At 52.2% G+C, this 25,112-nt stretch overlaps 1 protein-coding gene across 3 annotated transcripts in view; it reads left to right on the top strand.

Annotated features, from left to right (window-relative positions):
• Window positions 1–25,112, top strand: part of svp (COUP transcription factor 2) — a 165,130-nt gene that overhangs the window by 29,690 nt on the left and 110,328 nt on the right. For 2 of the 3 annotated variants that reach the window (XM_089544215.1, XM_089544217.1), the window contains exons 2-4: window positions 2,237–2,371; window positions 6,440–6,726; window positions 17,619–17,877. In XM_089544215.1, the coding sequence (XP_089400341.1) occupies window positions 2,237–2,371; window positions 6,440–6,726; window positions 17,619–17,877 (681 nt within the window). The remainder of the gene's footprint in view (window positions 1–2,236; window positions 2,372–6,439; window positions 6,727–17,618; window positions 17,878–25,112) is intronic. The other variant, XM_089544216.1, reaches the window with a different exon arrangement.

Below are 25,112 nucleotides of genomic sequence, written 5' to 3'. Positions count from 1 at the left end.
GTCCTAGAAATATTAATTCAATTGCCCCCCCTCCGAACGTCCCCTCCAAGAGTCACCGTTAATTCTCAGCTGAGGAAGGCTACTGTGGTTGCGTTCATTCCTAGCTGCTCGTTGTGGCAGTGGTCCTCGTGTATGTTTGCTGTGGAATCAGCGGCACATGCATTGCGCGAGTCGAGATGTGAGTCTCGAGTCAGATGGGCCGCGTACGAAGACTGCAATGCGTGAACGACCTGTCATCATCGCGCTCCTTCGGATGTCCAGATATGCGAAGGACCGAACAACCTTTCAGAGGTTTGATAGCTGTGGGCAAGCACGTTTTGGCTTCCTAAGTGTAAGAATGATCAAATAAGCAGAACGAATATCATCGCCGCAGCACAGGAGGCTGAAAGGGTGCGGATTACTGCTTACCGGGGTTGTAAGGTGCCATGGTGTAGCCGCTGTTGTAGAGAGAACCGCACGACTGGTTACTGGCTGTAACAGCCCACAGGCGCTCCTCCTTACACAGCTGGCTGTTCTTGTGGTGCTGGTAGATGTATACCGAGCGCGCACATTGATACCGTGTATAGAAATGCCCCAAGCAGGGAAAACTGCGGAGCGCAGTTGACTCAAATAATACCTCAGGCGATTGAGGCACAGCATTCAGCACCGGGAGGGGACCGTAAAGTCAACCACCAACGCGCTACTTGGTCATGCTTCCGTTCCGTCGCCTTCCTGCTTAAACGCTCGGGAAAACGGCGAAAGTGAACAGCTGCCAATCAGCATGGCGCACGCAGCGTTCGTTTCGTACGTTCTTAGCCTACTGCTGGGTACAGCATCGTTGGCGTGGAGGATCCGTTTTTACGCGGTGACCTCACTGTTCTTAGAAACACCGTTTTGCGACACTTCCGGTGTCGCTGGTTTGGCTATCGTAGGCATCCATGCTCGTCCTTCTTGTGAAGCTACTCTACTCTCCTAGAGCCTGCCGCTTGAATGCGCCTGGTGTTTCGTAACGTCTTTATTTCATCTGTTGCACCGGAGCGCTTGCTGTTACGTGCAGCGCTGCTGTTTTGCCCGCAGTAAACCGTGAGTATGAAACTTGTGACCGCAAGTGAGGACTGTGTCCTCCCCTGATTGTGCTATCCCCGCCGTGGGCTTATACAGAGCAGACCAGTGCCGTCTGCGTTAGCCACGGAGTAGAACGAGTGACAAGGAATTTCGGTAGCGATTGTGTAAGGCCTGTCGGGTTAACCGCCGCTTGCCTTGACTTCTTTCAGTGTTTTTCGCCTTGCCGCCTCTATTTGTCTGAGCTGTGACTTACCTTGTTAAACTTACCCCGGTGCAGAGCTTAAGCAAGCGACCTATCGCTTTACTTGCACGGGCAGGCGCTGGGAAAAGGCATTCGATGGCTTTCTTAGCGTTATGTGTTCTTGTGCTCTTACACGTCTTCTGTCATCATTTTGGAGCATGCTTAGGCCATCTGTTACTTAAGTTCATTTTTAACAAACAATATAGCAGCGAAAAGAAAAACAAGGCACTTTTTACGAATTACGTGGCCTGTGCTATTTGCTATATCCTTCGGAGACTCGGCAGTGGTAAATTTGTCTAATTTATTGGACGTAGCAGTCGCAGGTTCAGTAGTCATGGAAGGGGGTTTAGCGTCGCAAAACGCAAAAAGCTCTATCTTCACTATATTTATAACGTGTAAATTGTGAGTACGGTTTTTGTCGTATCGTCTCCCTCCTCTTGATGAGCTCTTGAAAGCATGCTTTGCGTAGCTGACATTAAAAAAAAAAAAAGAAACGCAAGTAGATTCACGTTCAGCAGGTGTTGAATGGATCAATGAATAAATGTGCTCAGCAGGAACATCCTGAAGCCTGTGGTACGGGACCGAAAGCGGTTAAAATACTTTTCAGGATATATTAGCACTGTTAACACTGCAACCAACGCGCATGCAAACATCTTTGGGCGATGGAACCTCTAGTTTTCCTCTGTGCTTAAAAAATTTCATTATTTTCTCCGTACTGTGCATTTCCTATCACGAAGCCGAAATTTCTAAACTCAGCACATTATTTCTAATGTTTCAGAGCCGAAACTGTCTATTACTGAGCGTCTGACAAAAAAAAAAAAAAAAGAATCGCTAGCACAATTTGCAATCCAGGTCTTAGGAGGGTATAGCGTGTTTACTGTCCTAACAGTTATGGGAGCGCGTAAGTCGTACACTGGGCGGAAGCTACAGCGAGGTCCATTGTCTTTGCAGATCACTCGTGGACGAAGTCCAGGGTAGCGACATCACACTGCAGGAACAGCTTCGCGTACTCGGTACCCGTAGAAACTGGTGCTAGGTCATCCCTACTAGCGCTGATCGAAGAGCATACAGCGGTATGCTCAGAAGGTACGTTCTGATTGTGCGCAAGGCCGCGAACCTCTAAGCGAACGCCTGGAAGTTCCTCTGCAGTGCCTGTTGGGAAGGGCCAGAGGTCGTGTGAATTGGCATTGTAGAAATGATAAATCGAGATTTCCTAACTCTTTGACCCGTATTCGTGGCATGTAGCTTACACTAATCATATATGCGTAAGCCAATGGTGCAAGTCAATTAAATGCTACAGCAGCACCCGGGCTCATTGCATCTTCGCGGCGCAATGAGCACGTTACAGAAGCCAGAGTTATGCGATCATGCCATGCCGGAGTCTCCGTTTCGAAAGCCGGTCATTATCTGCATCCAACTTCGCGGAGGCTGGAAGGAGTACGTGCGAGCGGTGTGCAGTTGCAAATGAAAACTGTCACTATATCTGTTAAAAATTACTGCTGCTTTTACACCTGCGCGTTCTTCTACAGCGTATGTTTCGCTGATCTTATTGTTAGGCGCTACCGCGTCGAGAGTCACGGCGGCACTGGGGGCGCCGCCGCAGCACCTACACAGGCCGCAACCCGCAGCTTAGAAGCGGATACTCGTGCACAGTTCTTTTCGCACTCACAGGCAACGCGACCATCAGCTTACCTCCGGCTTTGCTCTTGGCCCCCGATTCCTCTCGCAACTGGCTTGATCAGAGAGGTGTGGGATACGCATGTTCACCGGACTGTTCCACTTGCAACGGGCGAACAGATGAGCTCATAACTGCTGCATGAACAGCATCAGCATGCGGCGCGCTGAGTTGAAAATCTTCCATCGCGTACAAATCGGTTACATCGGTCGGGCTTTTACCAAGCACCACCGACGGACAGAGACACCACAAAGTGCTTTGTGGTGTCTTTCTGTCCGTCCGTGCTTGTTTGTATTCGTTTTCTCCTCCGTGTGTGCGCGCGCGTTCAAGTGAAGCATGGGGCCTATAGTCTTTACGCTACACGGTATATTCGGCAAGCTGTGCCTGAATGGTTGCTCCTTAATGTGTAAGCTGTAATACTGCCGATGCTCGTGTCTGAAATTCACGAACCTATAGCAAAGTCACTTCCGGAAGGAGAAATCCTGCAAAGAGATGTTAGTATCGAGTCTTGCTGCAAAATACACATATTTTCGTAGTCTTTCGCTGTTTACTTTGCTGCAGTTACCTTACCGCTTTCAAGTTGGCGTTTTCAAGCGTTGCACTGCTACACCACCGTCATTTGCAGCGCAGGAAGTAGTTGCCGCGGGATGTTTCTCACGCTCACAGTGTTCAATACTTCCTGCTATATTTTGATGTCAGAAAGCAGCTTCTGATAGATCAGAAGCCAGAGGAATCTACTTAGCGCAGCAGATGCCATCAACACAGCGGCAAGCACCTATCCTGTATAGTACAGCTTGTGCGGTACACTGCACAGCATTTCTCGAACTGCGTCGACTGAAGTGAAATGGATCGGTGCACCACCAGAACAAGTCCTCAGCAGTCTGGACTACTCGGGTCTCGTAAGTGCGTAACAGGCCGAGCTGCTACGCCTCGACAGAGGACGAGCGCCGTCACACGCGCCCGGTGCTCTCTGAGCGGTGGTCGCGTCGCCATTGTTACGAAAGAGTTCCCCTCCTCCACCGCCGCTCTCGCTGAGAGCGCATGCGTTTCGCGGGGACACTGCTCGAAGTGTATCAACAAGTGCCGGCCCTCCCCAGCGCCCGGGAGCCAGCGTCCACCCACCAACGAGACCGCGAGCAGCGCCATAGGATAGCCATCCCCGCAGAGAGCTCTCCTCAGGTCTCCGAGGGAGGGAAGGGGAAGCAGGCGGCGAGCGCGAAACGGGGAAAGAGACACCGGTTCGAACCGTGAGCGGAGAGAGGGGACTCGGACTCCGGGAAAGAGGGAGGGGAATGAAGGAGGAGGGCAGGGAAACGCCTTCTCCTCTCCTCTTCGACACCGAGCCGTTTCGGACGATTCTCGCCCCGTTCCCTTTCCTTCTCCGAAGACAGCCCGCGTTCGATATTTCCGAACCTCGCGAGGAGAGCCCAAACCCCAGGAGCCGGAGTGTTGTGCTGGTGGTCTTCGAGGCTCGCGCCGGGCCCGGTTTCGAGCGTAAAGCGGCCGCGCGAGCCGCGTTGCGCAGCCTCTTCAAGCAGCCCTGCAGGATTGTTGTTGTTTGCGCCCCCGACCATGTCAGCGCGGCCTGTCCGTGTCGCCCCGTCGCTGCTCCGCCAGAGTTGCCGAGACGTTCTTTCGCGCTGCGAGGGAACGGGCAACGCCTGACGTGCGGTGTTTCCCAAAGTGACGTTTCCTCGTCGAAATCCCCGTCACTTCGAAGCGCCATTGGAACAGCTGTCAGTCGGCGGCGGAACGTGTTGATGTGATCAGTGTGTTTCGTGCACTGCGCCCTTTCCCTCTATTGGCCGCCTTCTTTCGCTCCTCTGAATGCCGCCGCTGACGTTTGGACTGTGACGCGTGCTTTGATCCATCCACGCCGCTGCGCCTCCCCTCGCGGGACTCATTTCAGACGTCGAGTGCACGCGGGGCGTTCTAAACGGAGCTCGTCGTGTGGACAGGAGCGCTTTCCCTCCGTCTTCTTCCTCAAATGGCGTCGAATCCGCTGTCGTATCGCGTTCTACTTGGCCGGCCTCGAGCTTTGCAAATGACCGCTCCCCAGCTTGTGTTGTGTGGCAGCCGGTGGCGGGCTCGATAGACATTACCCCTGCTCGCGCGCAGTGCTAAATCGCCACTGGCCACTGGCACGCGAACGTCGGTGCTGCTTGTTGCATCCAGCTCGTAAAACATGCTGCCGCAACGTTCTTCGCTTCGGTTTCTCTGCGTGCGTTTTCGGCGAACCGGTGGCGTCATACGGCAGAGAAAAAGCTCTTTTTCTTTTACGACCTCCCCTCCCACCACTCCGCGCGCCAAAGAGCCATGGCAGATGCCACTTGTCGGGGGGGCGGTGTGGTAAGTTGTTGCTTATCGCCCGCGTTTCGCGGCCACGGCGTTGATGCCAGCGGCGCCGCGCGGGCCGTGTAAAGTTACTTGCTCGTCGCCGAGGCGTGCTCATGAATCGCGGCTGCTGTCCACCAGCAACACCGCAGGCGCGGCTGCAGAGCGTCTTTCGATACTTGGCTGGATACAGGCCTCTGTGCTGCGGCGTCTGGCTTCTTCTGCCTATCTGCTAGGGGTCAACAGCCGCGCGAAGCGATAACGCCGCCTTCTGCCCCGTTGCCCTTGCACCGAGGTCTCAGCGAAAGTCCCCAGGCGTATTCCGCTATCTTCGCCTCTCCCTGTCGCGCGAATCGCAGCGGGAATCTAATTTTGGCCACGCCGTCTTCCTGGTGTAAACGTACAACACAACTGCGTCAAGGACTTTCGCGCGTAACTTTTTTTTCTTTCCACGCAGACAACAGCGCCTGGAGCGTATATCCTTTGCGCGCATACTCGCGTCAGTGGTGGTGGCGATTCTGTTCCGGAAACGCCCTGTAACGGCAGCGCTTATTTGTCTGCTGGTGTTGTCATCAAGCGAAAGACGACCTCCTCGGTTGCTATGATTTCTTTGAGCACCGTAGGCCCGCAACGCAAAACAGCGTGTAGGAAATATTGTCCTTGAAGACGGTTGACACAAGCATCTTGTTAAACCGGGGCCGCCAGTGGCGTTGGGCCCGTCAGGCTACGGGATGTTTAGGAATCACTTTTGGTAAAGTTGCTTCCGCTTGGTTCATGGCCACAACCACAGAATAAACTCGTGGGAACAACCGATGACGCGTCTGAACTGGCTTTTCGAACTACACTCCACCCCGTGTCGGTGAGGTCGTACCGGAGCTGCTAGTGATTCCTTGCGATTACACCGTTGCTTGTAGGACACGCCAGCCTCTGGCTTAAATATGCTACTACGCACCTCTCACAGCAGTTGACGCCATGCCTCACGCACCCTGTGTCACAGTGGCAGTGTCCGAATAGTGGCGCCATGCCCATCAATCCGGCGTCGAACGCGCTGTCCGTGGAGCGCCTTGTGCCCGCGTCGTCGACCTCTTCGTCGTCTTCGGCCAACGCCGTGGTGACCGCGGCGTGCTCGCTCTGTCCGCTCGCAGCCGTGCAGCGGGGTCGGGTGCCGCCGACGCAGCACGGCGGCCTGCCGGGCCAGATGTCGCTGAGCAACGGCGACGCGGCGGCCGCGGCGGCGCTCAACGGCCACTCGTACCTGTCCAGCTTCATCTCGCTGCTGCTGCGCGCCGAGCCGTACCCGCCGAGCCGCTACGCGCAGTGCATGCAGCCAAACAACATCATGGGCATCGACAACATCTGCGAGCTGGCCGCCAGGCTGCTCTTCAGCGCGGTCGAGTGGGCCCGCAACATACCCTTCTTCCCGGACCTGCAGGTCAGTACCTGGTGTCGCCATCTCTCGGTATGCGTGGTGAAACACGGGCGGTGACAGGTGCGGGCCTTCTGTGAAGGCTTTCCCTCGAGGAATGTCCTTGAGTGTAACTCTTTAACACGATATTAAGTTGAAGTGCGCAACCAGACGACGACGGTGAAAGAGACGAGAGACAAACGAGCGCTAACTTGCAACAGTTTATTGCGAACCGCGAAGCAGCATATAAAGGTTGATCATGGCCTGTCATCACACATGCGCAGTCCGCAACCATTCAATGAGGACGCAAGTATTGTAATTCCTTGCGGGATAAAGCATTGGACGGTCTGGATACGTAATTTTTCCCTAAACTATCTATTACTTCTCCCTCGATAATTTCGCGCGTTAGTTGGCAGGTAGTCCTGGTGACAATGGTGCATTCTTTGTACAAAGGGCACGCAGCTGGATTTCGCACAGTGTTCTGCACTGTGGCCGGAACTGGGTGCTTCACTGGGCTCAACACTTGACTCACGCTTTCTACAGTGCGCGTCCAAGAACCCACATTTCTACGATGTTCATGGAGGCGGTCGTTGACGCACCTCTCACTTTGTCCTACATATGTTGCGCCGCATGAAATCGGTAGGTTATGCAGAAGAGATTCCGCCAGAGTGCAGAACCCTGTGCGAAATGCAGTTGCGTGTCTTCATACAAAGAATGCACCATAGTCACCAGAAGTACCTGCCAACTAAGGCGCGAAACTATAGATAGTTTAGGTGAAAACTGCCTATCCAGGCCGTCCATTGCTTTATCCCGCAAGGAAATACAATACTTGCGTCCTCAGTGAATGGTTCCAGACTGCACATGTGTGATGACCCGCCACGATTAGCCCTTAGCGCTCCTTTGTCTCTCGTCTCTTTCACCGTACGCGTCTGGTTGTGCACTTCAACAATACTACTGAGTGGTGCACGCACTTATTCATCGGGACTAAAGTTTATCATTCCGGGAGGAGACTGTGGCTGGCGGTCGCTTTGCATTTAATTTCGAAGGGTGTAGCAGTTGGTGTTTTCAGGGACTGACGCTCATGGCAACGTAGTTAATTTCAAACAACGCACCCTTGTCCGCTGCTTAGTCCTTTCTGGCCGAGAGTAATATCACCCGCGCTTTCTCTGCAGCCGTGGTGCAAGTGTGCTAACGCCACCTATTTTAGTACAAGTCGTGTTTAAGCGCTTTATTCTTGCGTTTTGCTAATGCTATACTGCATCTGTAAGCTTCCGAAGGAAGCCTGACCTAACTTCAAGGCCTGCGTCGATTTTGATAAACACTTGTGGCAGCGCTGGGGCACTGAGAGAATGTTTTTGATTGCTTCCATGTTTGTGGTCACGAAACTGTAAGAGCTGGGCACAGGTTGAGTCACCGCTGTGTCCGTTTCACGGATGGACTGGGAACGGGGGACCTCGCCCCTTCTTACGGAGTTTCTACTGAAAACACTAGAAATGCCCGTACATAGAATTACCGAGCGTATACGCAACCTCGTCCCAGAGTGGCCCACTAGTCCATTTAAAGGTGCGCATTGTCTCGTAACGTAATGTCGGAGAGCGCATTCACCCAACACGAAGTGTATAGGAGTGAAGCACCTCTATTGTTTTTATTTTCTGAACCAGATTACAATTAACTTTTCATCGGTGATCTCAAATGATGAATCATTTCACGGAATTTAGTTTGTATAATGCCTGGCAGGTCACAGTTCTCTAAAACGCCGCATGGTCGACCGCCTTGCTTAAAGGGAAACTGCATAGGTCTTAGAAATCAGCGAGCTTAAGAGGGTCGAATGTGTGAAACTTGCAGGTAAAGAATGCGAAGCCTTTTAGGCTAGCACTTGAAATAGTGAAGTAATCGACGATTAATATCCGGACGCCCATCAGGCTTATGCGCAGCGCACAACGCCAAGTGGTTAGCGCGTGATGACGTCATCGAAGGTATCGGTACATTTCCAACGCACAAACGCTTGCTTTGGAGGAAAAGAACCAACGCCACCGAAGGCAAGCCCTGCCGAGAGTTGTTTGGCAGCGTCTAACAAGCCAAAGCAGGGTGTGGCTGACGGCAGCGGCAATTTGAAATCATACCTTCCGCGACGTCACGCTGAATTCCTCTGCACTCCTCCGGTGCATTGAAGAGAAGCGCCAAATTCGATCGTCGATTTCGTCACTATTTTAAATGCTAGTGCAAAAACACTCGGCATGCTTTACCTACAGCCTATGTAGATTCGAGTCCTTGAATATCGCAAAATTCTCAAAAAAGTGCTGCAGTTGCCCTTAAGCGGCTGTCTTGTTTTTATTAAGCCTTTACTGCTGACCAGTGAAGCGGCAGTGTCCATGTGAAACACCTTGATGTCGAGGTTCGTACTATTTTACGCTGTCGCCTTTTATAGACCAGCACCGATCTTTGAGGTAAGCAAGATGCGGTGGGCGCTGCTTTCGCCCGCTGGGACGACCGGTGAAAAACTTGGGGGTGAAAAGTAGGCTTAGCGCCGATTGCAATACATGGAAGCAAAGCTTTCCAAGCACTTTTCCGAGCCGCCGCGGTGGCTCAGTGGCTATGGTGCTCGGCTGCTGACCCAAAAGACGCGGGTTCGATCCCGGCCGCGGCGGCTGGAATTTCTTTGGAGGAGAAATTCTAGAGGCCCGTGTACTGTGCGATGTCAGTGCACGTTAAAGAACCCCAGGGGGTCGAAATTTCCGGAGCCCTTCACTACGGCGTCTCTCATAGCCTTTGTCGCTTTGGGACGTTAAACCCCACAAAACCAAACCAAACTTTTCCGATTACGCATTTCACCTGTGATGTCCTCCCTTCGTGTAGAACAACCAAGTTCGTCCTAGAACATATTCTGGAAATATGAAGCGTCATTTCGGAGGCGATGTATGTTTAAAACGCTTACGCGCGGGAGTGACTCCCTGCTCGGGGTACGGAACGGGAGCGCGGCCCATATGAAACGCATGTAAGCAAGACTTTCAGAAATATTCTTCTTGTTTCACAGAGTACTCGCGGAGGAGGGTGCTTGTTAAAGGTTGTCGAGTGCTTTGAAGAAGAATGTGACAGAGTACGCTTCGTCATTTCGAAGTTATATTTGTAAAACGACAGGATAAATCTGTGTTGTGAACCCGGACACCCCCCCCAAAAGGCGCTCTATCCGCTGGGTCTTTCCCAGAATCCTGCCGCGGTGGCTCAGTGGTTATGGAGCTCGGCTGCTGACCCGAAAGACATGGGTTCGATCCCGGCCGCGGCTGCCGCATTTCGATGGAGGCGAAATTGTAGAGGCCCGTGTGCTGTGCGATGTCAGTGCACGTCAAAGAACCCCAGGTGGTCGACATTTCTGGAGCCCTTCCCTACGGCGTCCCTCATTGCCTCAGTCGCTTTGGGAGGTTAAACACCCATAAACCATAAACCGTTTCCCAGAATCGCGCAAGCTTCTCGTGTATAGTCCGACATGCTGCCGCGTGCACTGCATTTTCTCACTAATACAGTCGTCCAGTCAAGATAGCCTAGACAGCATTACTTGAAAAAACAGTCCTACAGTGCGCGGTTCCTTTATCGTGCTGTTTGAGGACTGTCTTCAATGTGAGCCTATTCAGGATGCCTAATTTGAACGGCAGTACTTGGGAGAAAACGTAGCCCGCGAGGCAGCATGCCGTTGTACACGAGAAGACTGCGCGATTCGGGGTAACACCCAGCGGACAGAACGCCTTTTGCTTTACGTCCGGCTCCACAAAACACATTTATCGTGGTGTGTTACAAATCCTGCTTCGAAATGACGTACCATACTTTGTCACACTCTTCTTCAAAGCACTCTCCAGCCGCTAACAAAGAGCCGCCACCATGAGTACTCTGTGAAATGAGAATATTTGTGATAGGTTCGTTTACGTGCGCTTTATATGGGCCGCGCTCACGTTCCGTACCCGCAGCCGGGAGTCACTCCCGCGCGTAAGTGTTTTAAACATGCATCGCCTTAGAAACGACGCTTCACACTTTCAGAATATGTTCTAGGATGAACTCGGTCGTTATGCACGAAGGGACGACATCACAGGTGCGCTGCGAAATCAGGAAACTGTTTTGAAAACTTTTGCTTCCGTGTATTCCTGTGCGCAAAGCCTATTTTTCACCCCCAGTCGGAACTGCCTGCCGAATACCCCCGGTTTGTTTGTAAACACGATGTTGATCTATAGGTTCTCCGGTTTTTAGTCTGGCTCAAGCTGTATGCAGATGCTTGCATGTACAGTCTTTGTCAAAAGTTTAGAGCCCAGGGAGTTTGCGTCTAAGCCCTGTAGCGGGACTCCTGAAGCATTCATGGTAGTCCTACCCATTGGAGGAGGCAGGACCAGAAATCTTCTTGCCTTCAGCAAATTTGGAGCGCTGGAGATGCATTACGAACCAGACAGTGTGCTTCAGAAGCAAACCCCCTGGGCTCCAAACTTTTGACAAAGGCTGTACATCTCAGACATGCGTGTTCGTTCTGTCTACTGGCGGTGTCATTGTGCCCGTATAGCGAAGCTTTGATTTAATGATAACTGCACGCATGCTATTCGTGGTCTCACTGACATTTTTCGCTTGTTTTCTTTTTTTTCGCGAGAATAATCGTCTCGATACAAAGAGGGAGAGGGGTATAGATAGAAAAGCACAGTATACGGCTGCTCGGCGTTCATGCGCTGCGTGCGGTCGCCGTCGATCCCGCGTAGACAGGGCCCACAAATCATCATCCTTGTCTTTTCTCCATGTGTTTGTCGCGTGCGCCGGAGAGCGAATATGTGGGCCCATATATGTGAAGGCGGCGCAGTCGAGAGACGCCGACCTGTACCTCTCGTGTGACCCGCATGGTCCGAGCGTGAATGATAACCGTGAAAGAGGGACCGCCGTGGCTGGTTCCATCGCTGCAATCAGGGAACGTTTAGCTCCGGGGACGTCTCACGGTTTTGCACGGGTAAGCTGCCGTCACTGCCGACGCTGTCGCTTGCTTCGGCGACGTCTCAGTGCTCCCATATGCTCGGCCGACATCTCAATCCTGCCTGGGGCACGTCCCATTTGCGCGAACATATATTTATAAACGCATACAGTAGGCGGCAAGAAGATCCGTCTTTTCGCACCGCGGATATACGCGGGCGTGCCGGCCTGCATTTTTCTTGCATGCAGTATACGTGCGTCAGAGCGCTTGCCGTCTCGGGCTTGGTCCGCCACGGACCGCGGTGACATGCGAAGACGAACCCGTCGCCGAAAGCGGTCGACGCGGCTTTCTCGCTGCCGGGACTGCTGGCAACCGTGAGCACTTACGCGCCCGTGTAACGGCTCATTTCACGGAGCCCGATGTGCTCTTTTTCTGCCCCGTCGGTCTCACCCGGCAACGTCCAGCGCCAATCGGTAATCGCCGTGGTACCCATTCGGCCAATTCGACTCGCACCCGCACAGTTTTTGCCGCTTCCCCTTTATAGATCTCCCGGGCTGCGTGAGCCTGTCGTCGGCGCCCCTGGCAAGAAAAAACGGTGGCGGCAGAAACCTTTGCGCAGAAAGAAACAAAATGGGAATGATTTGGCGACTTGTTCAGGTGCCAACGCCGCTCGATTCGCTTCGACGGTTCCTTCTTTCAACCGGTCCGTTTTCATGCGACTTGTCTGCCAGCCGCGATGAGGTTGTTATTTAGGTACCTCTTCGAGTCCTGTCCGGCGTGCCTCGGGGCACAGAGAGTTATAAGGGCGCGCTTGTGAATCGTTTATTGTGCCTGGTAGGTGCATACTTGCGTTTTATTAATGCAGCCTTTGCAGCCTATTCAAGCTATTCAGGGCAACGTGTCGAGAAGTTTCAATGCACGGTATACATGCAATCAGCCGCCATAAGTCATTCACTCGAGTTCCGTGTCGCTCCAGGGAGCCCTCTCCCAGGCGTGTACATCCAAAAATTTACAGGACATCTACTCACTGGCTTGCCTCGGCAATTATCCCGAGTGCTCGCTCACGCTCACTCACAAAAGTGTTATAAACCTATGGGCGCACTCAAACTCACACTGAAAATAAAGAGGCACCGACCAAAAAGGTGTAGTCAATATGACAGACGTTTCGGCTTCCACACGGAAGCCTTGTTCACTGAAGGGAAAATTTCCAACATAGAGCTTAAGTACGCTGCACTAATCGCCGCAGGCATCTAGCGTACGCGGGCGGCAGATTACCGATGTTACGATTCAGCGTGTGATCTGTTGTCTGTATAAACAAGGACTCCAGATATTGGCGTGGCGTCCAGTTTTTCTCACGGCCGATAACTGCGGCCTCTTCCCAAGTGATACTGGGCTTCGCGCTTTCGGCATGGTCAGCAAGTGCGTTGGAAGCCACCTGCTTGTTTCTGACGTCATTCTTGTGATCTTTCAGCCGTCTCTCGAAGTTTTCGCTTTCCCCTATGTAGGAATAATCGCAGTCTGAGCAGGGGATTTTATAAATTACGCCGGGAAATCTTTCCTTCTTCATCTTGTCTTTTACGGCCACTACCTCATGACGAAGCTTGCACGCAGGAACGTGAACTATATGCACATCATATGTGCGAAAAGTGCGAGCCAATGACTCACTCACGCCTGGCACGTAAGGGATGGCAGCTCGTGCACGGCAAGGAATGCGAGCGGGCTGAGATGGCCTGGCTGTTTGGCGTATAACAGCATCCACAAAGTGGTTTGGGTAGCCACATTCGTTGAGCTCGTGGCGTACCTGGCATAGGTCAGAGGCTTTATCCTGAGGCTCCGAGCATATTCTTTCCGCACGTCGGACGAGGGTAGAAACGACGGAGCGCTTGTGGCAAGTAGGGTGGACCGAGTTAAAATGAAGATACCGGCCTGTGTGCGTGTCTTTTCTGTGCACCTTGAATGACATTCGGTAATTGCATCGCTCAATCATAACACCCAGAAAAGGAAGACGTCCAGAAATCTTCTCCTCGACCGTGAACTGAATGGAATCTTCCTTGCTGTTCAAATGGTTTGTGAAAGCAGCCAAGGCATCCTTTTTGATTATGCAAAAGCAGTCGTCAACGTAACGAAAAAAGACCTTCGGGCGTGGCTGGAACGAAGCCAGAGCTCGGCCTTCCAATGCTTCCATTGTAAGGTTTGCTGCTGTGACCGAGATTCATGCTGCCATGGCAGTGCCGTGAACTTGTTTGTAGACAGTACTCCGAAAGACAAAGTATGCGTTTTCGAGGCAGCACTGCAGCAGCCTCAACAGGTCCGGTAGCTCAATAGGTGTTCTGGCACTCAGTCCGTCGTCGTTCTGAAGAACTGATCGGCACACATCCACAGCCAGATGCACGGGAACACTCGTGAACAGTGATATGACGTCAAACGGCACCATGACCTCGTCGCTGTCGATCGTGACCTCACGTACCTTTTCAATAAAATCGAAAGAGTTCCGTACGGAAGTCGGACCCTTGCCGACGAGTGACGAAAAAACCTTGTGCAAGTAGCCTGAAAGCCGGTACAAGGGAGAGCGGGTAAAATCCATTATTGGCCGAATTGGAACGTTCAGCTTGTGGATCTTTGGGAGACCATATAATGCAGGTCCAGAACCGTTGTGACAAAGGAGTCTGTGAAGTACAAGGACTTGTGCTGAGGTGGAGGAAACCGAAAGACGTCAGCCAAAAGCCTTTGTAGCTCTCGCTCTACCTTCACGGTCACGGTCGAGGAGGAGATTTCTGGACGTCTTCCTTTTCTGGATGTTATGATTGAGCGATGCAATGGCCGAATGTCATTCAAGGTGCACAGAAAAGACACCCACACAGGCCGGTATCTTCATTTTAACTCGGTCCACTCTACTTGCCACAAGCGCTCCGTCGTTTCTACCCTCGTCCGACGTGCGGAAAGAATATGCTCGGATCCTCAGGATAAAGCCTCTGACCTATGCCAAGTACGCCACGAGCTCAACGAATGTGGCTGCCCAAACCACTTTGTGTATGCTGTTATACGCCAAACAGCCAGGCCATCTCAGCCCGCTCGCATTCCTTGCCGTGCACGAGCTGCCATCCCTTACGTGCCAGGCGTGAGTGAGTCATTGGCTCGCACTTTTCGCGCATATGATGTGCATATAGCCCACGTTCCTGCGTGCAAGCTTCCTCATGAGGTGGTGGCCGTAAAAGACAAGATGAAGAAGGAAAGATTTCCCGGCGTAATTTATAAAATCCTCTGCTCAGACTGCGATTATTCCTACATAGGGGAAAGCGGAAACTTCGAGAGACGGCTGAAAGATCACAAGAATGACGTCAGAAACAAGAAGGTGGCTTCCAACGCACTTGCTGACCATGCCGAAAGCGCGAAGCGCAGTATCGCTTGGGAAGAGGCCGCAGTTATCGGCCGTGAGAAAAACTGGACGTCACGCCAATATCTGGAGTCCTTGTTTATACAGACAACAGATCACACGCTGAATCGTAACATCGGTAATCTGCCGCCCGCGTACGCTAGATGCCTGCTGCGATTAGTGCAGCGTAGTTAAGTTCTACGTTGGAAATGTTTTCCTTCAGTGAACAAGGCTTCCGTGTGGAAGCCGAAACGTCTGTCATATCGACTACACCTTTTTTGTCGGTGCTCCTTAATTTTTAACATGTCTTCACCCGACCAGACGAGATTTCGTCAAACCTTGAATTTCAAACTCACACTGACAGCGGCCCGGGCTCACTGAGACTCACAAGCGATTAGGGGTCAACCACTCATAGCGACTCACGTCTCACTCAGATTCACGATTCATCAAGGCTCACTCGCTCACTTCAACTCACGACTCATCTGCGCTCACTCGTTTCGACTCACGACTTTTACATGGACTCACTCATTTCGTCTCTGGACTCATCTGGACTCGCTCGCTGATTTCGACTCATGACTCATCTCGGCTCACTCATTTGGGCTCTCTCTCACATTTCAACTCATGACTCACCCATGAGCTCACCTTGACTCAGGACCCTATAAGCTCACACATCGAACAGCTGAATCGTTTTTACGCCGCCGAACGGCCCTAGTTACGCGTCTAAAATACCCCCAGAAAAGATTTAAAAAACAGAGTTTCGATGAGCTTTGCAGCTAGCCTATAGCCAGGCCTGGGTTGTAGCTGCCGCTCGCAGGACGTAAAAATCTAAAACCGCTGCATGTCTTCTGCAACCAGTTAAAAAACAGCAAAAGAAGAGCAACCGTGATACAGGAAGCCTCAGCTAATATCCAACGAGATCAAGCGCGGCGACTAATCAACGTTTGTCGCCCTTTTAGTAATGTTGTAAAGGGCAGCAGCCACAAAAATTATATACCACGAAACAATGAAATTGCCATGCATCGCCATCTCGAACAAAAGCGTATTTAGTATTACGAGTGCGCAGGAAATTGGCGTTTATGAACATTACAAACTCGTGCCCAATCGGCATCATGGATTCACTTGGAATCATGGGGTTGTTCAACCTCACATCGTGTACTTATTTAATTTGATAGGCCCACATTCTACCGGACTGATCAGGCCTCAGACCACGATCTGAATGTGACCTCTCTCACCGCGACTCAGGTCATGATCTGAATGTGAATCCGAACTCATTCACGACTCAGATCATAATCTGAACGTGAGTCCGGTCTCACTCACGACTCATATCATGATATGAATGTGTGTCCGGGCTCACTGACGGCTCAGATCATGATCTCAATTCACGTGAGCTCCAACACACGACTCAGATCATGATCCGAAATGAGCCTGAGTGAGCCCGAGGGAGTCGACTCATGAGTGAGTGAGCCAATTTTGTAGAACGAAGCGGCACCTTCTACACTGGCGAATTAATGTTCGCACCTGCTGCTGAAGGCCGGTCATAAGAAAAGCATTTGTAGCTCTCGGTCCCGGATAACTGCTTTTCTTTGTGTATATATATATATATATATATATATATATATATATATATATATATATATATATATATATATATATATATATATATATATATATATATATATATATATATCCTTGGGATCTGGCGTAGTGCGCTTCGCTTTCAGCTGAAGTTCAGCGCAACGATGCCCTGGATGCACCTTGTATGCCGGAGGTGTGGATTCGAATGCCGCTGACGAAACATCAGCGGTTTAGCCACATACGGTACCGAACAACACCTCCGCCGTACGTTCAGCATCTGGCAAAAGACGAGCACCTGGCCGAGCACTGCGTAATAGTTTTGTTTACGTGATCGCCTTTGCAGCCGTGAAATGGGTGAGCGAGCAGTGGAATTTCACAGTGACAACGACACGAAATGCACGCATCCCTGCTTCTCTCTCTACATGCGCGCGTAATCTGCACTTGTAAATTCACGACCGTGCCTCTCATTGAGCGCCTGAATTCCAGTCCGCGCGTCGAATTCGCGGAGGAATGATTGTTCTGAATTTTTAAAGCTTTTGGGAACGCGTACAGCGCGCAGAGGTTTGAGTGCTAGTGCGTGAGGCGCCTCAATTGCCCCAAATCGAAAGCGGACCTCAGCTATGGACAGAACACATTATTTGGCATTTCCGCCTTCCTCGACAGTGCGCAATTATAGTCTGACTTACACGCAAGCGCTTCGGTGAAGTCTACACGAGTAGACTGTTACACGTGAGTGTCGCTTCGGGCATTGGAATTAGTGAAGGCCTTAGGTTGCACGTGGCGTTTACTTGGGCAAATAGCTTAAAAAAAAAAAACGAATTCTGATCTTAACGTGTATTCGTAAGCCAATAAGCAGCTGTGAGTATGCGCTACTCTCTGTGTTTGTTGTGTGTCCTGTAGTACGTTCTTAGCGTAACCCGAGAGCCATCATGGAGCAGTGCTACAAACTAGTCCAAGCCAAGGCACTTTGGTCGATTAGTAACGCACGGTTGTTTCTCCGTGGCCGACGCTTACCCGCGGCCTCGGTTGTGTTGGCAGGTGACGGACCAGGTGGCGCTGTTGCGGCTGGTTTGGAGCGAGCTGTTCGTGCTGAACGCGTCGCAGTGCTCGATGCCGCTGCACGTGGCGCCTCTGCTGGCGGCGGCGGGCCTCCACGCGTCGCCCATGGCGGCCGACCGCGTGGTGGCCTTCATGGACCACATCCGCATCTTCCAGGAGCAGGTCGAGAAGCTCAAGGCACTGCACGTGGACGCGGCCGAGTACAGCTGCCTCAAGGCCATCGTACTCTTCACCACCGGTCAGTCTCTCCTCCCCTCCTCCTCTCCGGAACAGACGCGAACAGGTCGTGATCGCCAATTGCATTTTCTACACTTCCACCATGTCTCGGGTGAATAGCAAGCGCAGAGGCTTGGTAGACGATAAGTCGCACTAGTTCGCGAACGGGTAATGCGTTCCTGTGCGAGCGACACAGTGGATACGCATAATGCGATAATGTGCTCCTGAGCGTGAAGAGCGGGATGCTGCACGGCTGGTTCTTTGAGCTAAGATCTACACCTGTGTATAATATGCATCACAAATAGAACGTTTTACAGCAGTGACGTGACCACGCATGGTTAGTTATTAAAGTTTACTGAACGAAAGCGTCAGTTGATTGCACTTCGCGCTCTCGCTGTGGGAACACATGAATGAAGTTGTTGAACTTCAGGACATAAGCGTTCCGGTTCATTTCCGATTGTTGAAAATTGGGCTAAGAAAGAACTACGACAGCAAAAGTGTCCTTATGAAGTCTGAGTGTGAACTGAAGTGATGACGGCTTTACGATGTTCCGTCGTCTAGGACGGAGGCCTTCCTGGGTTCAGTGCTGGGTGGACAAGCTCCCTGCTGCCATGCAATCAACGAACCCCGCTTGAGGCAGCTTGTGTATGCAGGCGTGATGATCCGATTTGTCCTTATCTCCCGGCCTCGCGCTGCTTCTCACGACTTGAGAGGAAGGCCGCATCAGCCGGCGCTTCACAAGGCGGGCAAGAACGCCGTTCCCTCGACATCGCTGGTGCTCGGGCATCGCGGCGCTTTACCTCGACGGCCGTCTCGCCTGTATGTAGGTCTGGCGTAATGTAGTAGCCGTGTGTGCACACACGGAGTGGACCACGCGTCCCTTTTCGGAATGCGCCAGTCTTGTCGATACAAAAAGGCGGCCGCGCAGGGGAAGGAAAAAAAAAAAACAGACAAAATATCGGTCGGGTCCACAGTGGAGGAGGACGAAGAGCGTTCGGCGCTCCATATAGAAAGGCGACGGATGTGGAGGATGTGATGGAGGCGCCGCGCACAATCAGTCGAGATGATCCGACACGATACACGTCGTCCACCCGTTATCCGCTTTTATTTCTCGCTTATAAGCCTGTACCGCCGCATCGTAATAACGATCGGCGGTGGCGAAGGGGCGCCCGTCTCGCGAGCGAGACAGGATTCGTGTTGTCGGCAAGGGTCTGCCTCGTTCGCACCCCGGCCACTGCGAGGAGCGGGCGCGAGGACGAGCACCTCTGCGTACAGCGCCACGTTTCAAAACCCCCGAAGACAAGAGAAGGGGTCCCGTGCCGGCCACTGCCTCGGGGCAGCAGCGCGTGCGCGAATTTCCAAAGCGCGACGAATCTCTCGTCGACGGCGTCGTGCAAGTAACCGGCGGCGGAGGCTGGGATGCTCCTCGCCTGTTATAAAGCGCCCGGCCGCTCGCTGGACAATCGGTGCTACCCTCTTTTTTCTTTCTCCAGGGCAGACCGGCTCGTCCGTTGCGCGCCAAGCTTCGCTCGAGTTTCCGCGTTGCCCTGTTCGGTCGGCTCTTCGTGAAGAGGAAACAAGACGGCCGCGCGAGTCTCTGGTGGGAGCTGTGTACGACGGGGCGCGGCAGCTGCAGAACCTGCGTGATCTTTTCTGCAGACAAGCTTCCTTTTTTTTTTTTCATTGCGCGAGAATAGGGGAGAAGAGATCGCGGCTACTTTCTTGCTGGTCGCTTCGTTGATGATGGAGGAGAGCCACATGTACTTCGTCGTCATACCGCCTCGCGTCGCCTGTCGCGCGTCCCCCCCCCCCCCCCCCCCCCTCTCGCTCCTCTCCGCTCTGCCGCCACCTTTAGCTCTCTTTGATGGATCGCCTGTTTCCATCCCGAAGCAGGTCTCCTCACGCGTCGTCACATATTCGTGTCTGTAGGTATGCGCGCGTGCTGGCGGAATTCCCGCGAACTGTTCCCGGTGAACTGTCCCCTCATGTGTCAGCGGCCGTCTTCCATGGCCAGCCGCGATTGCCCTGTGCTCAGCAGCGCTTTTCCTCTCGTGTCCACCGCTGTGCACCCCCTATCCTTTCATCTCTCGTTGCTATACGACCGAGTGCAACCACAAACGGAATGCACGGAAGCAGAGGGCATCGTTACGCTTCTCTGTAGATCAGAACGAGAAATTTTTCGTCGTCAGCCGAGCAAAGAAGCGCCCGTCTCCTGGTCCAGACATGCTTTTCGCGAGTCGTTAACAGGAACAGTTAAGACCTATGGCACTTCTATGGTACAAGTCGCGTTTCTCGGTGCAACTATTCGTGTGCAGAAAACGGACTGTGAGCTTTTCCACTGGATTTCGCTTCTACGTGATCTCCCGCACGCATCAAAGCCAGATACGCCTCTCGATGCTCGCCTCGTATTAGTTCCAAAAACTTATGAAGTTTCAAAGAATGGTGTCTTTGGGAACGAGCAAAATTTAGGGCACTTTCGGTTGAAAAGACATGGAGGGCACTGCAGTCTGCTGCATTAGAGAAGTGATAAAGCATATGCGGTTTAACGTCAGCAACTTTTTTTTTTTTTGGAAAACATCGTCGTCACGTGACCCTTGGACGACACCTGCAACTTTTTTTTTTTTTTTTGCAGGGCATCATTGTGTAATGTAAGTACACATCCCCAACACACTCTATCGTCGTACGCACCACAAAGCGTTCACTTCGTGCCCCTCTAACACGCTGGAACGAATGACCCTTCATGGCAGGCAGTAAAGAAAAAAAATATTCATGGCATATGCTTTGCGTGCTTGCCTGGAACACAGAGGACTTGGGTTCGACCCCCAGTGCCGGCGAATTTCTTCATTGAAATGATGTCACGTGAGAGGTGCCACTCGCTGTGGACACATTTTGTGGGCGCATTCGAGGGATATATTCTGCGGACAACTTCCGGTGAAGTGTGTTTTGCTTCGCATTAACAAACATTACTTCTGGAGAATCTATAGGCCTCCAACAGCTTATTCCCAATGACTTCAAATAGAATACTGACTGGGCTTTCCACTGCTAATTGCGGTGTTTTTCGAAACAAAGAGGAAAATTGTTTAAAACTGATATATCTTTACTACACGGTTACGCCATATGGCGCTCTAGAGCTCTAACTTAAGCCAATGCGTCCGCACGTAAGGATACGTCGCTCCGTAGCCCAATGGGCCGACTGTATACACCGCACCGGTGAAAAGTTTCTCAGATCGATTCTCGGCTATAGCTGCGTATTTATTTTCTAGAAAAAAAAAGGTACAACCATTAGTTTCTTCGCCACGTGGTGGCGGAACTAGACCGCCGTCCCAGGTATGCGTGCGAAAAACCTCTCGGGCTTTTTTTATTAATTTCGTTTTCTATACGTGACGCCTTTGCATTTAAGCATTAGTGGAAAACATGGCCGGCCTGAAATTCACCATCACTAGAGAAGGGAGTGCAGGTGCAGTGAAATGGTGAAGTACTGCAGCCGACCTGTCTACTGACGCTCTAAGAGCTCTGTGCGAGCGTGACGCAGGGTTTCTCGGGGCAGCTTTTCTTCAAGAAAGAAAGAAAGATATGGAGACCGAAAATCTGCACAGAAATCTATCCCGCGGTACTGAATCGCGCCAAGTCCTTCCACCGTACTGAAGTGCAGCTAAAGAGATTTCATCTGCCTTGAAATGGTCAGTTGGTCGGGCACCCAGAAATGATAACCTGCTTATATTACTTCACTCGGCGTGTCGGTCGAACTTGAAACCGTGGAGGCGATAAAGGGCAGCGATCTATAGCGGCGTTCGTTCTATCTCCAGCAGAAGCGAATCCGCTCTCGCGTGTAGTCCGCGTGGACTGGTTTCTCGGGCAGAGCCATCGCGCTGTATGACGACGACTTCGTATTCGGGGGCCGCACATGTGGTACAGCTCTCCTTTTCTGGCTTGGACTATCTGCTATACCCAAACGCGTCGCGACCTACTTCGGGTGAACGAGAAATCTCAGCACAGCCGTCGCCGTCCTAACGGAACGCGAGGTATGTCACTGCAGCGATCCTCAAGAAACCGACCGCGACGACTCCGGGTCGAACGTGGGACGACAGGGCTACGACGAAAAAGAGCGCCATTCATAATCTTTTCTCTCGTACATTCTTCCATTTCTTTACCTCCCGTCTCGCTGACTTCGTGCAGTTGCCTGAAGCAGCTGCGCGGCCGTATTCTGTAAAAACAAAAAACAAAAAAAACGGTCGAATTGGCCAGCAGAAAACACCTGTGCGAAGAATGCCTGCGCGGAAATAGGGACGGAAAAAAAATCAAGGCGACGATAAAGAGAGGTTTGAGAGGCTAAATAAAAAAGCGAACCAATAAAGGAGGAGCGAAGAAAGGCTTCTCGGCTGGTCAGCGATTGGAGACGGTCCAGCGGATATCGGAACGGGGTCAGATTTTCTGCCGGCGGAGGCATCACTGACCCGCTTGGCGGCCCCTCTGCTCTCCAGTGTCCAGCGACGGCAGCGCATGTGCACGGCCGACCAGTTTTGGCTCCGGACTGGTTCCGAGGAGTGGAAGAGGGGCCCCCAACGTCATGCGATGCGGGCGAGACGGCAGGCTTGAAAGAATGGAGAGGGTGGCGGATGATTGTGCTCTAGCTGGCCGCCACAGTCTGCGCAGTGGTGGACTGCCTGCTCGGAGCATTCGGTCCTTGCATTTCCTGTTGCGGAGATGCACGAAGGCTGGCCATGGGTGCCACTGGAGTCAGAGCGCTGTGTGCCACTCTCAGAAAGATACGGTGCAGATATTGCAGTCTCGAAAGCGACGCGAGGGCCTCGCGGAGGCCTGTGCCAGCTATAAATGCGAGGTAAAGCTTTTGTCTCCACACGAGGTATTCACCCGGGAAACAACAGCCTCCGAGCGGCAAACATGTTTTGCACCTTTAAACGAGTGGCTACTTATTGTAAACAAGGGAGAGAGAAGCAAACTCAGGGAAGCGTGAAATGTGCAAGTGTGAGCGAGAAATGCTTTGCGGCTAACCGCAAATTCCGAGCTGCATGTTAGCGGGGATCAACTCGCAGTGAGGAGATTGGTTTCGGGCGCCCTGTAAACCGAACCCCACCTGTGCCCCTCCAAGCGCTGGCCGCGCCGAATGTGGGGCTGCAGTCGGAACGGCGTTTCTCGCTTCCCCCGGTGTAATCACATGTGTGTGCTCGATCCTATGCGAGGCGGGCAGGCCGGTTATAACGCAGCGGTGCGTAGTTAGCGTCGCCGCGAGGAAGGCTTGCGCATATTTGATGAATGTCCGCCGGGCTCAGCAGTTTATCGACTCGTTTCGAGCCTGTTAACGTTGCGTCGCCCCGTCACGCTTCGTGCTGTCTTGACGGGCCGCCGGATCGGGTTGGCAGACTGAAGAAGAGGCAGGCGCTTTGGCCGCGGAACCGGTTCAACGCGCGCCTTTTTGCCCATCTTCCGCGTTGCTCTTGTGTGCTCCCCTCTGCGTAAACTGGCTCCCTGCACGCATCAGATGTGCATATAGAGCGCACCGCCCGTCGTTACACCAATTCCTCGGTATGATTAACAGCAGCACTCACTGGCGTTACGTCTTTGTACTATTTAGCGATATGGGGTCGAAGGTCATGTGACACGGCCCACGGGAATAACCTGTGCTGTATCTTATTGCTTTGTAAGCCGCAGATAGAAGCCATTGGCTTATTTACAGCCGCTCACTCGCAGCCATAGTCGCTCCTTTGCCAACATTCTCCCCTCTAGGAGCAGGCTGCTCACTTCATCTGACCCTGTCGGCGTCAGAACGGCTGCTGACGTAAGAATGCCCAGCAAGTAGCTACACTAGTCACAAAAGTGATTCATTGCACAAGATTCCATGCTGCCGCACAGCCAGATGAAGGCCGTGTCTTTAGTCAAACTCCGCAGAGTCGGCTGGAAAGTTGCCGTGTATAAAAGAAGATGCAGGAAAATTCCAAGTACAGGAGGCGTGGATATGTGTAACAATCAACTGCATATTTGAGGGTTAAATCCGCGTTCGCTAGGTGCGCGGTTTCATGTGTGCGTGGTTGCGTTTTTGCACATGATATTTCCGTGGGCAGAATATGTTCCGAGGCAAGAAAAGCTTGCACAAAGCGAGCATAAGCTGCCTCACTCCTCTCTCAAGTTTTGCGGCCCTATATGAATTATTTATGTTACTTCTTTCTTTTCCCGCTCTGTCTTTCTCTCGGCTAAAGTGACATTTTCCTGGATGGAGTGCCGGGCACGTGTTTCACTTGGCTGCTTGTGCTGGGGATCTGTAAGGTCGGACTCGCACGTAAAGGTGCTTCTTGGCAGCAAGGAGCCATAAGTTCAGAAGAAAAATGCTATAATGTACGTGCCTGGGCTCAGCTGTAATTTGTCCTTGTGGTCAGAGTTTTTCAAACTGCCGCTTCGTCCATCGTCCCAATGGGGTTTCATCGCCTCGCGTACAGTAGCACTTCTGAAGTGAAAACAAAACAGAGGCGGTCTATTTGCATAGTTAGGCCAAATCCCAATCAGCTGCGCTTGCGCCGTGTGGCCATTGTTTTGCAATGTTTATCGTCCACCGGTGAGCGACTTTGTTCATATATATATATATAGTTGCAGCAGGTCTTGTCGTTCAATGGGCCAGGAAGACTTGTAGAAGAAGGGGTCACAACATTGCAATTATCTTCATTTAATACCGACAGTTTCGAACGGAGGACCGTCCTTCCTCAGGGTATACACACGAATATATATGCGCGAGGTAAAATGCGAGGTTGGGCAACGCTGCACTTAGGTGGACATTGATTTGTTATTCTGTCGCTGAAAGGAAATTCGTTATAAAGCAAAAGAAAAAACAAGCATGCCGCCCGTGGGATCCGAGCCCACTACCTCCGAATTTCGGCTCCGGTGCTCTACCAACTGAGCAAGTGCGACGGTTGTCGTATGTTCTGCTTTCGTTGGTGTCGTGCGCGGTAGCGTCGGCCCTAAGTGCGGACGAAGGAAGCGCAGCGTGTGTGGCCAGCCAGCGGCGGAAGCTGTTGCCGCACTGGCGAGGGGAGGGCCGGCAGGAAGGGCTGCAAGGCTACTTGAAGACAAACACACAAACGGCTAAATGCGAGGAATGGCCACTATATGTGGTCGCGCACTGATGAGACAGAAACTTTGCGTTTTAGAAAATCGGAGACTACTGCCAGCATTTTTCTCTCCACTCAGTGCTTTGTGGAGGGAACATACGCGATGGCTAGCGCCGCTTTCCATACGCAGGTTGGAGGC

Source organism: Amblyomma mixtum, chromosome 5, assembly GCF_055824585.1.
Source record: "Amblyomma mixtum isolate Tamu chromosome 5, ASM5582458v1, whole genome shotgun sequence".
In the NCBI taxonomy this organism is placed as follows: Eukaryota; Metazoa; Arthropoda; class Arachnida; order Ixodida; family Ixodidae; genus Amblyomma; species Amblyomma mixtum.
The sequence above is the reverse complement of the archived record's forward strand: the minus strand, read 5'-3'. Positions and strand labels throughout refer to the sequence as shown.